At 47.2% G+C, this 14353-nt stretch overlaps 1 protein-coding gene across 4 annotated transcripts in view; it reads left to right on the forward strand.

The window, feature by feature from the left end:
• chd5 (chromodomain helicase DNA binding protein 5) overlaps positions 1 to 14353 on the forward strand; it is a 70000-nt gene that overhangs the window by 4736 nt on the left and 50911 nt on the right. For all 4 annotated transcript variants that reach the window (XM_036211818.1, XM_024270957.2, XM_024270954.2 and 1 more), the window contains exon 3: positions 7853 to 8004. In XM_036211818.1, the coding sequence (XP_036067711.1) occupies positions 7853 to 8004 (152 nt within the window). The remainder of the gene's footprint in view (positions 1 to 7852; positions 8005 to 14353) is intronic.

The following is a 14353-nucleotide window of genomic DNA, read 5'->3' on the forward strand; positions in this document are numbered from 1 at the left end:
ATTGGCAATAAAGAAAAAAATTGGATTAGAAAGAACACGCTAAGAAGAAAGTATCAGAGCAAGAATAGTTATTCTAAGACATAAAATGACTGAGAAATAACTGTCTGTTACTCAATGGAAGTCTATGGGAGTTTGACCTTCTTGAAACCCGCGGATACTTCCTGTTTGGAACAAGAGAGAGGAGGGGTTGATATGTCCACTGATATTCATGTCATTGGCTCCAACATGGCGGTGTCCATATTGGGAAAAAAGGGTGACTGAATTGACTTTATTTGGTTGAAGGCAGAAACGGTTTCTATGGATGACGTCACTCGGTCCAGTTCTCAGATACAATCGGTGGTTTCATCTCTTATTTTGTGTCATGTAACTGCATAGGGAATCAGCTGTTCATGACAGCTGGAGTTGGACAGAAAAAGGTAGATTTTTGTCATCTTTGCAGCATGACGACATCCTATTTTTGGATTTTGGGCTGAGCCTAATCTGTGACCATCAGGATGAGTTCTAGTTTTTATTTCATATTGACGGATTTTAGTGATTTAATTTTGTCTTTGTAACATGACGCTGCGTTTCTGCTCCCTCCACAGGAAGCAGTTCCTCAATAGCTGATCTTCATCAGCATGAAGACTATTCAGAGACCTAGAACAGACGTTAGCGCCTCCGTGGCGTTCAGACATGGCGGGAGGAGGTGCTTGAGGCGATGGCTGTCGTCCCATCACCACCTTCATTTGCTCTGGGACATAAAGTGGCCTTCGTCCTTTTAGTTTCCCTCTGGAGGCTCCTCCGTCACACTGTTGTGTTTGCTTTGTTGTAATTGCCTTGTGTGAGATTATCACAGGCTTTAGTGTGACTGGCTGAAAATGTTGCAAAAGTTCTATTTTTAGCTCCCTCAGTGAAAGTAGGCTCTATTATTTTTATGTTTTTGCCCAGCACGCACTCAGACGGAGCAGCAGAGACGCCTTCACTGTCGGAGGATTTGCAAATGAGCAGCAGCTCTTAAACCGGCTCCTCTCCTCGCGGGACCCAGAGTGAAACCGGGAGATGTGACACTAATGAATCGATTCATCTCCTATCATTGAAGATTTCATTTTCTAACAATAGGCTGTGGACATGTTCGTGTGCGGCGGCGCTCTCGCTCTGCACTTATTGGGGAGGAAGCAACACTCCTCATTTCCTGCGTTTAAGTGCTTGTTTCCACTCAGGTGCGCCTGAGAGGATGGATTTCCTCCAAGCTCATCCAATGGGAGACCCCGATAAATCTCCTTTTGAGTGGGTCTGTTATGGAGCCTGTAGGAGGGGGGGTCAAAAACTTTCTCTGTCATCCTCTCTGGTGAAGTGTGGGAGGGAGGGATCCCCTAGTGCAGATTTGTTCGTCCGTCCAATCAAGTGGCAGACCGCCGTTTGTCACATGATTGAGCCACTTCCTCCCGTCCCGGCTGGCGGTCAACGCTTTTCCCTGCAGGGATTTCACACACCATTTACTGTGAGCAGGGTTCACTCTGTAAAGCAGAGGAGCCTCTTAAAGCAGACAGTTACCCCAAAGTGCTGCATTAATGACACATGAATACAGCCTTTTATTTCAAAGGAAGGCATTAGCTGAACATTATTTTGCTCTCACTGCGTGGTTACCCTTCATTATAGCTATGTTAATACTTTTTATTTGTAAAAGGTTTCAGGTTAAAATTTATATTTCTATTTGCTGATTTGGTAAAAATGAAACACAAATCTACAGCTCCCCGCTCCCTCTTTTTGACCTACGCTCATTGACTGACCAGCTTCTACTCTATAAATTCATAAAAAGAACCCAATTTTTTCAAAATGGTGGCTTTTCTTTTGGTTTGATGTCCATAGCAACCATTTTATTTTTTGGTCCCCTGGATGTGGCGAAAAGGTCTATGCAGTTTGTGGAAGAATCGGCAAAAGTATTTTTTTTTTTTTTCTTGGCACATGAGGTTTTTTTGTTAACTCCGCCCACCTTCCTGATATGCTCATATGTTACGTTATATCGATTCCTTCAGCTTGAGCAAACAATTCATATTTTCAATTTTCACAACATTTCAGTACAAAGTATGTGAGCAACAGGGGAATGTTGCTTTTGCGAGCTCGCCACATTAACGCTGTTTTAAAGCCACAAATGTTAAAGTGAACTTTTTTTTCCCTAAATAGCTGGAGACAATGATGCTGGGGGTGTTAGGAGGTGATAGATGGAGGAGTTTGAGTTTATAGAAGGCACTAAAGGAGATTTTTGGGGGAAAATTCAAGATGATGGCCTCTTCCCGAGGTCAAAGGTAACTTTGGTTATGGTTGTAGACTTAAACTGGCGGCGTGGGGTTGAATTTTTTTTTAAATATCTTGAACAAATTGTGGAAACATTGCCAAATTTCACACTTTGATGCAACATGGCTGCCTAAATTTAGGTCTTGTAGCCATCCCATAATAATTTCGAAACTGCCTCAGACTACAAATTACGTTTCCTTGAATGGAGCATAAAAATATGACAGTTTGATGCCAATTAAGGCCTAATTCTGGTGAATTTAAATGTTTTGAACAGCAACATCCTGTTTGCTCTGACTGAACTCTGTGTTTATTTTAATCGTTTAGGAGCCGCCACTGTCATGACCACGTGTCAAAGTCAAGGCCGGATCCGGCCCTCCAGATCATTTTATTTTATTGTTATTAATGACCCGATGTTATCTTGCGCTTAATTATAACTTGTATAGTTTTTTATGGAGAGTAAAATATTGAAAGTTAATCCTTTAACACCTGAGGAGTTGTCTGTGATGCTTGAACACAAAATCTTTAACATGCTGTAACTTTTCAACTGTTAACACAATAATTCCAGCAGATTGTGAAGGAGAAAAGCGGCTCAATGTGCATAAACACTAGAGCTTCGGTGTTAAAGGGTTATGGTTGAAGTTGATTTCTTCTTCTTTTCCTTTGGGCTTTTCCCTTCAGGGGTCGCCACAGCGAATCAGTTTCCTCCATCTAAGCCTGTCTTCAGCATCCTCCACTCTAACACCAGCCACCTTCATGTCTTCATTCACTGCATCCATAAACCTCCTCTTTGGTCTTCCTCTAGACCTCTTTCCTGCAGCTCTAGACTCAGCATCCTTCTACCAATATATTCACTGTCTCTCCTCTGAACATGTCCAAACCATCTCAGTCTGGCCTCTCTGACTTTATCTCCAAAACCTCTAACATGTGCTGTCCCTCTGATGTATTCATTCCTGATCCTATCCATCCTGGTCACTCCCAAAGAGAACCTCAGCATCTTCATCTCTGCTACCTCCAGCTCTGCTTCCTGTCTTTTCTTCAGTCCCACTGTTTCTAGTCCAAACAACATGGCTGGTCTCACCACAGTCTTGTACACCTTTCCTTTCATTTGTGCTGAAACTCTTCTGTCACACATCACACCTGACACTTTTCTCCACCCATTCCAACCTGCTTGCACTCTCCTCTTCACTTCTTTTCCACACTCTCCATTACTCTGTACTGTTGACCCTAAATACTTAAACTCCTCCACCTTCTTTATCTCTTCTCCCTGTAACCTCACTCTTCCACTCTGGTTCCTCTCATTCACACACATGTACTCTGTCTTACTGCGGCTAACCTTCATTCCTCTCCTTTCCAGGGCAAACCTCCACCTCTCTAACTCCACCTCCACCTGTTCCCTGCTCTCACTACAAATCACAATATCATCTGCAAACATCATAGTCCATGGTGATTCCTGTCTAACCTCATCCGTCAGTCTGTCCATCACCATTGCAAACAGGAAGGGGCTCAGAGCTGATCCCTGATGTAATCCCACCTCCACCTTGAACTCCTCTGTCACCCCTACAGCACACCTCACCACTGTCTTACAGCCCTCATACATGTCCTGCACTGCTCGGACATACTTCTCTGTCACTCCAGACTTCCTCATACAATACCATAGTTCCTCTCTGGGCACTCTGTCATAAGCTTTCTCCAGATCTACAAAGACACAGTGGAGCTCTCTCTGACCTTCTCTGTACTTCTCTATCAACATCCTCAAAGCAAATGTTGTATCTGTAGTGCTCTTTCTTGGCATGAAACCACACTGCTGCTCACAAATGTTCACTTAATATTCCTGCCTGTTTTTATTTTTTTTTTATTTTAAAATGTAGTTTTAGAGTGGTCAAGAGGGACTGATTTCTTCTACAGGAAGCAGTGAGGATCAAACAGGTTCGAACAGTTCCTGTTTCATAGAAGCGCTCTGCAGAGTGATGGACCTGGAGCCGCCTCCTCTCTGGATCCTGTCCTTGCTGTCATACCTGCTTCCTTGAGGTGATGTCGCCTTCACGCACGTCTCCTCCCTGGTAGTGAAGCTGCTGATTCGCTGAGCTCTGATGGAGGAAAGGAGAGGAGCATCTGAGCAGATGCTGCCTCGTTTGGTCCCCGGAGGCGCCGTTAGGCAGAGAATTTCGGGTCATAGAGGCTCGCTTCACCTCCAGTTAGCAGCACAGACATGTTGGCACGTTCCAGCCAATCGCCAGCGGGAGCAGAACGAGGTCAGCGGCGCCTCAGATGAGAGCTTTGGGATGGCACATGTGGAGGGTCTCCTGCCGACCTGGTTAAGCAGCAGATAAGTGGCTGCCTTGTGTGTCTGCTTCAGCAGAATCCTTCATAGTCCCCCCACCATGAGAGGGCAGCGCTGCAGGACTAGTGCTGGCTGATTGACTCCCAGACATGTGCTGCATCGTTCATGCTCTGCAGTTTGTCTGTGTGAGATGGAGAAGGGGGGCAGATAGATGGATCAGAGACACAGAGTAGGACCAGGTCGTGCTCCACAGGCCGCCGGCGTCTGGTCTGCTCGCTCCTGTTTGGGATCGACTGTTTCCTCGGCTTACTTCAGCGTGACCCGCTGTGGCATCAGTCAGGTCTGCTGCGCTCAGCAGTCGGCGCGTTTGTTCTCAGCAGCTGCGAGGCTGTGCAGCTGACAACCTGCAGATGCTCGCTTTGTTCGCAGCGAGCGGCAGTAGCAGAGCTGATGCACGCCGGACTCCCAGGAGGAGCCATTTAACAACGCGCTGGGTGTGCGTCTACCTGCGTGTTTGTGATTAAGGCTGATCCGCACTCAGTGAAGTGTCATTATGGAGTTTACTCCGCTCTCCTGCAGGTCCAGCAGTCAATTCACAGCTTTGCTCTCAAAGATCCGGCTGAGTTATAAAACCTTTAAAGTCCGCCTATAACAATTTTTTAATGTAAAAAAAAACGTTCCCAGTAGTGTTTTCATTACAATTATGACGTTTTTTTTTTTTAACAAAATACAACAACCTAATTGTCTTAAAAACCCATTTTTCATGTTGATGTGAAGCTTCATTTTCCAAAAGCTCCTCTGAGGGGGTGTGGCTTTTGGAGCTCCGCCCCTGATCCACCCTGTCTGGTTATGATAGCTCTGTGTCTCTCTAGCCTAAATCTTCACCACATAAAAACATCCATCAAACTGGGTAATGTCCAGCCGTATGGTTCCTTTCCAACTCCGGTCAAACGAGCCGCCGTTCACATTTCCGCGGTCACATCAAGAAGCTCCGTGGAGTCTGGTGGAGATTTTCCAGCGTTCTCAGTCCTGCTACCGTAAGTATTGGATGAAACTCACACCAAAAATCCAGTGATGCTGATTTGACCACAGAAATGTGAACGGCGGCTCATTTGACTGCAGTCAATGTGAAGATACCATCTTCTCTTCTCCAGAACCTGAACTAGACACTAGGAACAGATGAGGGTTTAGTGCATGTGCAGCAGAGCTGTTGATGGAAAGAAGATCATTCATTCAAACAGAGTCTGTCCAAGACAGTTTGACTGATTTAAAAGGAGAAATACTCAGAAATGAAAAAACTAAATTATTTCTTATTACATTTGTTCTCTTTCAGAAGAAAAATGACACACAGACATGTTAAAAACTCAAACAACAGGATTTTCATCAGAGGGGGACTTTAGGAATATGATCATGTCTCTGATTAAACCAAGACAGCTTTAGAAATGTTGCTCAAGCCTAAGAATGATGCCAGATTTTTCAAATTAAAGTGATCAAGGATTTCATTTGAAGAGGACTTTTGTGTTTAAGAGCAATGTGAAAAAATCAAAGATTAAAGAAAAAGATTTGATCTGAATCATTGCAGGATTTAAAAACTAAATTTCAGAATAAATCCCAAGTAAAGGATTGATGAGGCAAAAAGAAAAAAAATCTGATTATCTCTGAGTGTTTAAACCGCAGTGAAATCTGCCCTTTTAGACCAACATTTTGATGCTTTAGAGAATAAACGCTGCAGAACAGCAGCGTGAGGTTTGTGATGTGGTTTCCATGGTTTTAGGAGGCGCAGAAACATGTACGGATAAAAGCCTTAGAAGAGACGCAGAACATAATCAGGATGACCTTCTACTTCCCATTGATTTTGCAGAATGTATTTCTAATGCGAATGCAAGAGGACAAAAAGAAAGCACCTCATTGTGTGATCTCCACCACAATGAGGATTCTGTGAAAAGCGTCGTGACTGAGTTGAAGCCTCCACCCAGAAACCGCTGAGGCTGCTGTGAGGATGGAGATGCAGAAGATCACTTCAGGTTTTTAAGGAAAAACACTTGTTCTGAAGCGTCAAACCACAAGCTTCTCTTTGGTAGTTTCAGCAGATAAATCCCTGCTTTAAACCGGCAACACGCTGAGAGACAGACCTGCCCCCTCCTCCCCCCATGCACACAGTGGAAGATGTTACCTGTGAAGCTGAGCTGAAACTAGAGGATGACGCTGAAGCAGACCCACACCCGTCCTGTTCAAAGTGTGCGGCTGGTGCTTCCACAAGCAGACTACAGTGAAAACATGACCGATTCAAGCCAAAGAAATCTCCTCTTTGTTTATTTCTATAGCACTTTATGGGTGCCAAGGTGTTTTACAATAAAATCAGAGATAAAAGAGAGAGTCTGAGCAAACAAGGATCAAATATTGAAAATAAAATGACAACCTAACCCCCTAACAAAGACTTGTTTACCCATCTGCTGTGGCTCTGGATAAATCAATCAAACAGCCATTCTGAGGAAAGCTGAATCTGAATTTGTCAGGTATTTGAGTTTATGCCTCAGGTACTTCTATAGCAGTAGAGGAAACAGTGGGGAGTTGTTTCCATCACTGCTGACGTTCCTTAAAGTCTCCCTCCGATGAAAATCCTGTCTTTACAGTTTTTAACATGTTTGTATTATGAAAGAGAACAAATGTAATAAGAAATCATTTTGCATTTCCAAGTATTTCTCCTTTTAAATCTCTGTCAATTAAACTAAACATCCATCCATCCATCCATCCATCCATCCATCCATCCATCCATCCCACCCACCCATCCATCCATCCATCCATCCATCCATCCACCCATCCATCCTCACAACCCACTAAATCCCTTTTGGAGTCATTGTGCTGCTGGAGCCTATCTCAGCTTCTCTGAACAGGTTCCCACTCTGTTGCAGGGCCACACATTCACATACACACACTCACATGCACATAGGAGTAATTTAGAGTCACCAACTAAACTCTGAAGCCAGTTTTTTGTTGGTGGGAGGAATCTGGAGTGTCCAGAAAAAACCCACATGTGTATGAGGTGAACATGCAAACTCCACAAAAAAAGGACCCAGCTGGGACTTGAACCAGGCCCAGGCGAGAGTGCTTACCACTCTGCAGCCCATTTTATTGCTCCAGCTGGTAAATCTGTGGAGGGTCAAGGGGTTTAGGCCCTGAAAAAGTTTCAGCTGTGTGTCTGAGCGTTGGTCAGACTTCCAGCTGTCTCTGCTCATCGTCGTCATGTGGTGAATGTTTGTTACATGGAAGCTGATCATCTGTTGTTTCTGTGTGCAGATGAGGATGATGACGGCGAGCGCAGCGCTGTTCCCCTCACACCCCTCGCCAGCTTCTTCTCTGATGAAGACTCCCTCAGAGAACAGAAGAGGAAGAAGCCCAAAAAGATGAGAGAGGGGAAAATATCCACAGTGAAAAAGAGGAAGAAAGAGGTAGGTAGCGATTCCCTCTTAACCCGTCAGCACTCGTGGCTGGCGGCCACAGACAAAACAGGTGGAGCCACCGGCGCCTGGCGTTCTCACACCGGTGGCCCTTTGATGTCAGAGGTGTGTTTTGGCAGCTGGATCGCCTCTGTAACCTAAACGAGAAGCGCCGGAGCGTCTCGTCCCCGGGCGGGTTGGCGGCAGTTCTCTGCCAGTTTAAGCTGTGGGCACGCGGCGGTAGTTTTATTTGTGCCGGCGCTGATGGCAGCGGCTGCAGCCCAACATCTGAGCCAAGTTCACATCAGGAGTCAGAGCTTTGACTGAGATCCTCTCTGCCAGGAGCATTACCACACATCAGCTAATGGAGGGTAATCCTTTGTCCCCAAGTCAATCATATGTTCTACTTGATGATTTTCTGAGGTTTTTTCCTGTATGAATAAACCCAAAACATCAAGTAAATACGCTGGAAAAAAGCATCTTTTGTCTGATGCCTCAAAAAGGCTTTGAAACAAACAAAACTATGAGACATGAACAGAACTTCTACATGTCTAGGAAATGTGCCAACATCATTTTCCATCCATCCATCCATCTTCTTCCGCTTTATCCGGGACCTGTCGCGGGGGCAGCAGTCTAAGCAAAGATGCCTAGACTTCCCTCTCCCCGGCCACTTCCTCCAGCTCTTTTGGGGGGACCCCGAGGCGTTCCCAGGCCAGCCGAGAAACATAGTCTTTCCAGCGTGTTCTGGGTCTTCCCCAGGGCCTCCGCCCAGTGGGACATGCCCGGGACACCTCTCCAGGGAGGCGTCCAGGAGGCATCCGGATCAGATGCCTGATCCACCTCAACAGGCTCCTCTCGATGCGGAGGAGAAGCGGCTCTACTCCGAGCTCTCTCCGGGTGACTGAGCTCCTCACCCTATCTCTAAGGGAGCGTCCAGCCACCCTCCGGAGGAAACTCATTTCAGCCGTTTGTAGTCGGGATCTCGTTCTTTCGGTCACGACCCAGAGCTCATGACCATAGGTGAGTACTGGAACAAAGATCGACCGGTAAATTGAGAGCTTTGCTTTCTGGCTCAGCTCTCTTTTCACCACAACGGACCGGTGCAGCGACCGCATAATAGCATTGTTGGTGGTGGTCTGATGCTCCCTGACATCAACACGTCTCACATGTAAACTATCACATGGGAAGCTGCTGTGTGCAATTTTTTATGTTTTCTTTAAACTGCAACATTTGTTCTGCGTCCTGATTGGCTGTAGACTAGTGTGACCCCGACTTCTCTTTGTCTCCTGATTCTCCTGCTCCTTTCTGTAGGATTTTCAGCACGTAAAAACTCAATCACACCTTCAGCGATTTCAGCAATCTTAGTGTCAAAACAAGCAGCAGGTTCAGGACATTGCTGCTTGTACTTTTGGTATTGATATATTTTGCAGATTTTAAGATGTAACCCTTCCGCTCTCTTTGGGGTCCAGATGACTCCAACCACATATTGATGTGTGATTCCTTCCATGACAAATGTGGACAAATGTGGACAGGATTTTATGTCTGCCATGGACATTAGTGAAACTCAAAAATCAATGATAAAAAAAAAAATGTTCAGCACACTGTCTTGTGGGGTCCAGATGACCCCACTTTTAAAGTAAACAAGCCAAGGAGAGCGAAAGTTAATGCAATTTTTGTTATTTTTCAACTCCATTGAAAATGAATAGAAATTCGGCAAAAACTGTGTACACTTTTGAAACTTGAGCATTTTTGTTATCAAGACATTCAGCACACTCAGGACATTCATGCTTGTACTTTTGGTATTCATATCTTTTTTTTACCCCTCCTTGAACCGCCACCTTAACGTGGTGGAGGGGTTTGAGCTCTCAGGAGCTATGCTGTCGGGGGCTTCTGCCCCTGGTAGGGTCTCCCATGGCAGACAGGTCCTGAGTGACGAGCCAGACAAAGAGGGGTTTGCAACCCCCTTTATGAGTGTCAAGACCAGAGATCCCGGTACGTTGCCCGGATTGGCGTCACCGGGGCCCCACCCTGGAGCCAGGCCCGGGGTTGGGGCTCGGAGGCGAGCGCCTGGGTCCAACCCGAAGGAGCGACGTGGGATCACTTCCCAGTGGGCCCACCACCTGCAGGGGAGCTCTGAAGGGGCCGGTGCAATGTGGTTTGGGCGGCAGTCGGAGACGAGTGCCTCGGTGGCCCAAACCCCGGACATGGAATTTGGCTCTTGGAACATGGAACGTCACCTCTCTGGGAGGAAAGGAGCCTGAGCTTGTGCGAGAGGCTGAGAGATACCGACTAGATATAGTTGGGCTCACCTCCACGCACAGCCTAGGCTCTGAAACTCAGTCCCTCGAGAGAGAGGCTGGACTCTCTACCACTCTGGAGTTGCCCATGGTGAGAGGCAGTGGGCTGGGGTGGACTTACTTGTGAGCCCCCAGCTCAGCCGTCATTTGTTGGAGTTCACACCGGTGGACGAGAGGGTCGTGTCCCTTCGCCTTCGGGTGGGGGACAGGTCTCTGACTGTGGTTTCGCCTTACGGGCTAAACAGCAGTTCGGAGTACCCGGCCTTCTTGGTGTCTCTTGGAGGGGTACTGGAAAGTGCCCCAACAGGGGACTCTGTCGTCCTCCTGGGGGACTTCAATGCCCACGTGGGCAATGACAGTGGCACCTGGAGGGGCGTGATTGGTAGGAATGGCTTCCCTGACCTGAACCCGAGCTGTGTTTTGTTGTTGGACTTCTGTGCACGTCATAGTTTGTCCATAACAAACACCATGTTCGAATACACAGGTGTCCATCAATACACCTGGCATCAGGACACCCTAGGCAGGAGATCGATGATCGACTTTGTAGTTGTTTCAGGCTATCTCCGGCCATGTGTTCTTGACACTCGGGTAAAGAGAAGGGCTGAGCTGTCCACTGACCACTACCTGATGGTGAGTTGGATTCGCTGGCAGGGGCGGAGGCCGGAAAGACTTGGCAGACCTAAACGTACTGTGAGGGTCTGCTGGGAACGTCTGGCTGAGCCCTCCGTCGGGAGGTCTTTAACTCCCACATCCGGGAAAACTTCAAGCAGGTACCGAGGGAGGTTGGTGACATTGAGTCCGAGTGGACCATGTTCTCCACCTCTATTGTCTCTGCTGCCTCCCGGAGCTGCGGCCGCAAGGTCTCTGGTGCCTGTCGTGGTGGCAACCCCCGAACCCGGTGATGGACATGCCATAAGGGATGCCGTCAAGCTGAAGAAGGAGTCCTATCAGGCCTGGCTGGCTTGTGGGACTCCAGAGGCAGCTGACAGGTACCGGCAGTCTAAGCGAGCTGCGGCCCGGGCTGTTTTGGAGGCAAAAACTCGGTCCTGGGAGGAGTTTTTGAGGCCATGGAGAAGGACTATCGGTTGGCCTCAAAGAGATTCTGGCAAACCATCCGGCGACTCAGGAGGGGAAAGCAGTTTTCTACAGGCACCATTTTTGGTGCTGGTGGGGATCTGCTGACCTCAACTGGGGACATTGTCGGGCGGTGGAAGGAATACTTTGAGGATTCTCCTTAACCCTGATGACACGGCTTCCGTTGAGGAAGCAGAGGCTGAGGACATTGGGGTGGAACTGTCCATTACCCAAGCTGAGGTCACCGAGGTAGTCAAAGAGCTCCTTGGTGGCAAGGCTCCGGGGGTGGATGAGGTTCGCCCTGAGTACCTCAAGTCTCTGGATGTTGTAGGAGGGTCTTGGGTGATGTCTCTGCAGCATTGCATGGCAGACAGGAACCGTACCACTGGACTGGCAGACTGGGGTGGTGGTTCCCCTTTTCAAGAAGGGGGACCGGAGGTTGTGTTCCAACTACCGGGGAATCACACTCCTCAGCCTTCCTGGGAAAGTCTATGCCAGGGAACTGGAGAGGAGAGTCAGTCCGATAGTCGAACCTCAGATTCAAGAACAACAGTGCGGTTTCCGTCCTGGTCCCGGAACAGTGGACCAGCTCTACACCCTCTCCAGGGTGCTGGAGGGTTCGTGGGAGTTTGCTCATCCAGTCCACATGTGTTTTGTGGATTTGGAGAAGGCATTCGACCGCGTCCTCCAGGTGTCCTGTGGAGGGTGCTCTGGGAGTATGGGGTCCGGGCAGCCTTACTCAGGGCTGTCTGCCGGAGCAGGAGCTTGGTTCACATAGCCGGCAGTAAGTCAGATCTGTTTCCGGTGCATGTTGGACTCCGGCAGGGCAGCCCTTTATCACTGGTTCTGTTCATAGTTTTTATGGACAGAATTTCTAGGTGCAGCCAGGGGCCGGAGGGGATCTGGTCTGATTCTTGCGTGCTTAGCCAGATCAGCGTGATATTTAGAAAGATGGTCATTAAGATACACATTAGACCCCTTCAGGTGTTTGCGTTGTTTCATCAGAGTTATCTTGTCCTTTCGATTCACAAACCTGATCAGGATCACTGGTTTATCCGTATCCTTTCTCCAAGGAATGACAGACCTCAACAGTATTTAGGTCCAAGGAAATCCCTTTAGACGCAAGAAATACTCCAACTTGATTCTCTACGGTCGGGTTAGCATTCGTCACAGCTCTGTTAGCATCCATGCTAGCACTGGTAGCACCAGGCCGTACCCGGGGTTGTAGTTGAAGTCCCATGAGAATCACATTATTCATCCGTGGTATTGATCCCTGTCATGCATCTTTCTCTCCAGGAGATCTTGGAGATTATCTCGTTGTTCGTTACGTGCCTTTTCTTGACAGAAATCTTCCACGAGTTGTATCAGCGGTGTTAGCTTAGCTTGAAGTTCCAGCAGAGCTGCTAGCTTAGATTCAGCGAGAACTGCTGGGGTTAGCTTAGCCTGTATGTTGGCTAACGCGGTTTTGAGCTCTGCCAGATCGGCTTCAAGATTTTTCTTCGGTGCCATGTTCAACTCTCCTCGTTGTGGTAGTTGTTGCTGCAGCTCGGGGATTAAAGTCGCTTGTGGGCAACTTTAAAAGACTTTAAAAGCCGAAGAGTTGAGGAGAGCTGGAGAAATGCGTCTGCTCGTGACCTGGAACCGGAATGCCTAAACTTTCAGGACAGTTGGGTATTTTTGTTAAACCTACATAAATCTTCGATCGCGATGAGATCTGTGTTTTCATTCTCTAATCCTGGACTAATTTTTCAAGGTCCAAATTTTGAAAGTTGAAACTATGTCTGTCTGAGGAAAGTGTAGAAGGAGTGCAGTGAAGAGTTTTATAGCCTTAAGACATCTAGAATACAACCTCACAGATTTCACCTTTCAAAGGTTATTTTTACGCCCGCAATAAACAAGGGAACGCCACACGCGTTAGATAATCCAGAGTGGTGAACATTAACTGTATCTGACAACTGGAACGAGTCACCATTTTTTGAGATACGGCCGTCGCTGTGTTGGAGCCGGACATCATCAGCCAACAGTGACTGGTCTGAGTCAATGCTTCTATGACAATCACTCCCACCAATCAGGAGTGAGCTTGTTGGAATGCCACGCCCCTTCCACTTAAAAGTGGGCTGTGTAAAATCTGTTGAACAAACGTTTTCTGTGTTGGTAGTGGTGGCCAACAGGCTCCACCTACTTTTATTGAGGGATCTGATTGGTCAGTTTATAACTTGAACTACAGAAAAATATAATGAAATAAAATTAGGATTGTTGAGAATATGTATGGCTCAGTGGGCTAGGTGAAGGCTGGCAACGCAGAAGCCCTGGGTTCGATTCCCAGGGTTGTCCACTGATCTCCATCCAGATTGGGTCCCTAGGCAAGACTCTTGACGCTGCTGCCTAACTGGGTCCCTGTGCCCCTCAAGTACAGAGTTGGGTCAGGAAGGGCATCCGGCGTAAAAACTCTGCCAAATCACTGATGCCAAACAGTGGGTGCTGTTATGCTGTGGTGACCCCGAAAGGGATAAGCTGAAAGTGAACACACATTGAGAATATGTATCAGAGCCAGAATGGTTCTTCTAACCAATAGGATGACAGAGGAACAGCTGTTTATTTCTCTGTAGAAGTCTGTGGGATTTTGACTTCTTGGAGCTACTTCCTGTTTGCAAATGCCAGGGAGGCGGAGTCACTCAGTCCAGTTCTCGTGTACAGCAAACAGCTGAAACTGAAGCCAAAATATTATTTGTAATAAAAATTGTCTTAATGTGCCGTCAATGATGGTGTATGACTGGTAAAGGTTTTATCAAGCAAAGGGAAGCGCGTTTCAATGGTTCATACATGAGGGGATGCCCCCCCCCCTTTAGGGAAAACACATGAAGATAATTTTCTGATGAAATCAACTTCATTTCATCTGGTTTTCTAATCCAAGAAGCAGAGAAATCCTCCAGAGCTGCTGGTGCTCTGACAGTGTCAGTAACAGAGAGGATACCCCCCCCCCCCCCACA

Source organism: Oryzias melastigma, linkage group LG5 (genome assembly GCF_002922805.2).
Source record: "Oryzias melastigma strain HK-1 linkage group LG5, ASM292280v2, whole genome shotgun sequence".
NCBI lineage: Eukaryota > Metazoa > Chordata > Actinopteri > Beloniformes > Adrianichthyidae > Oryzias > Oryzias melastigma.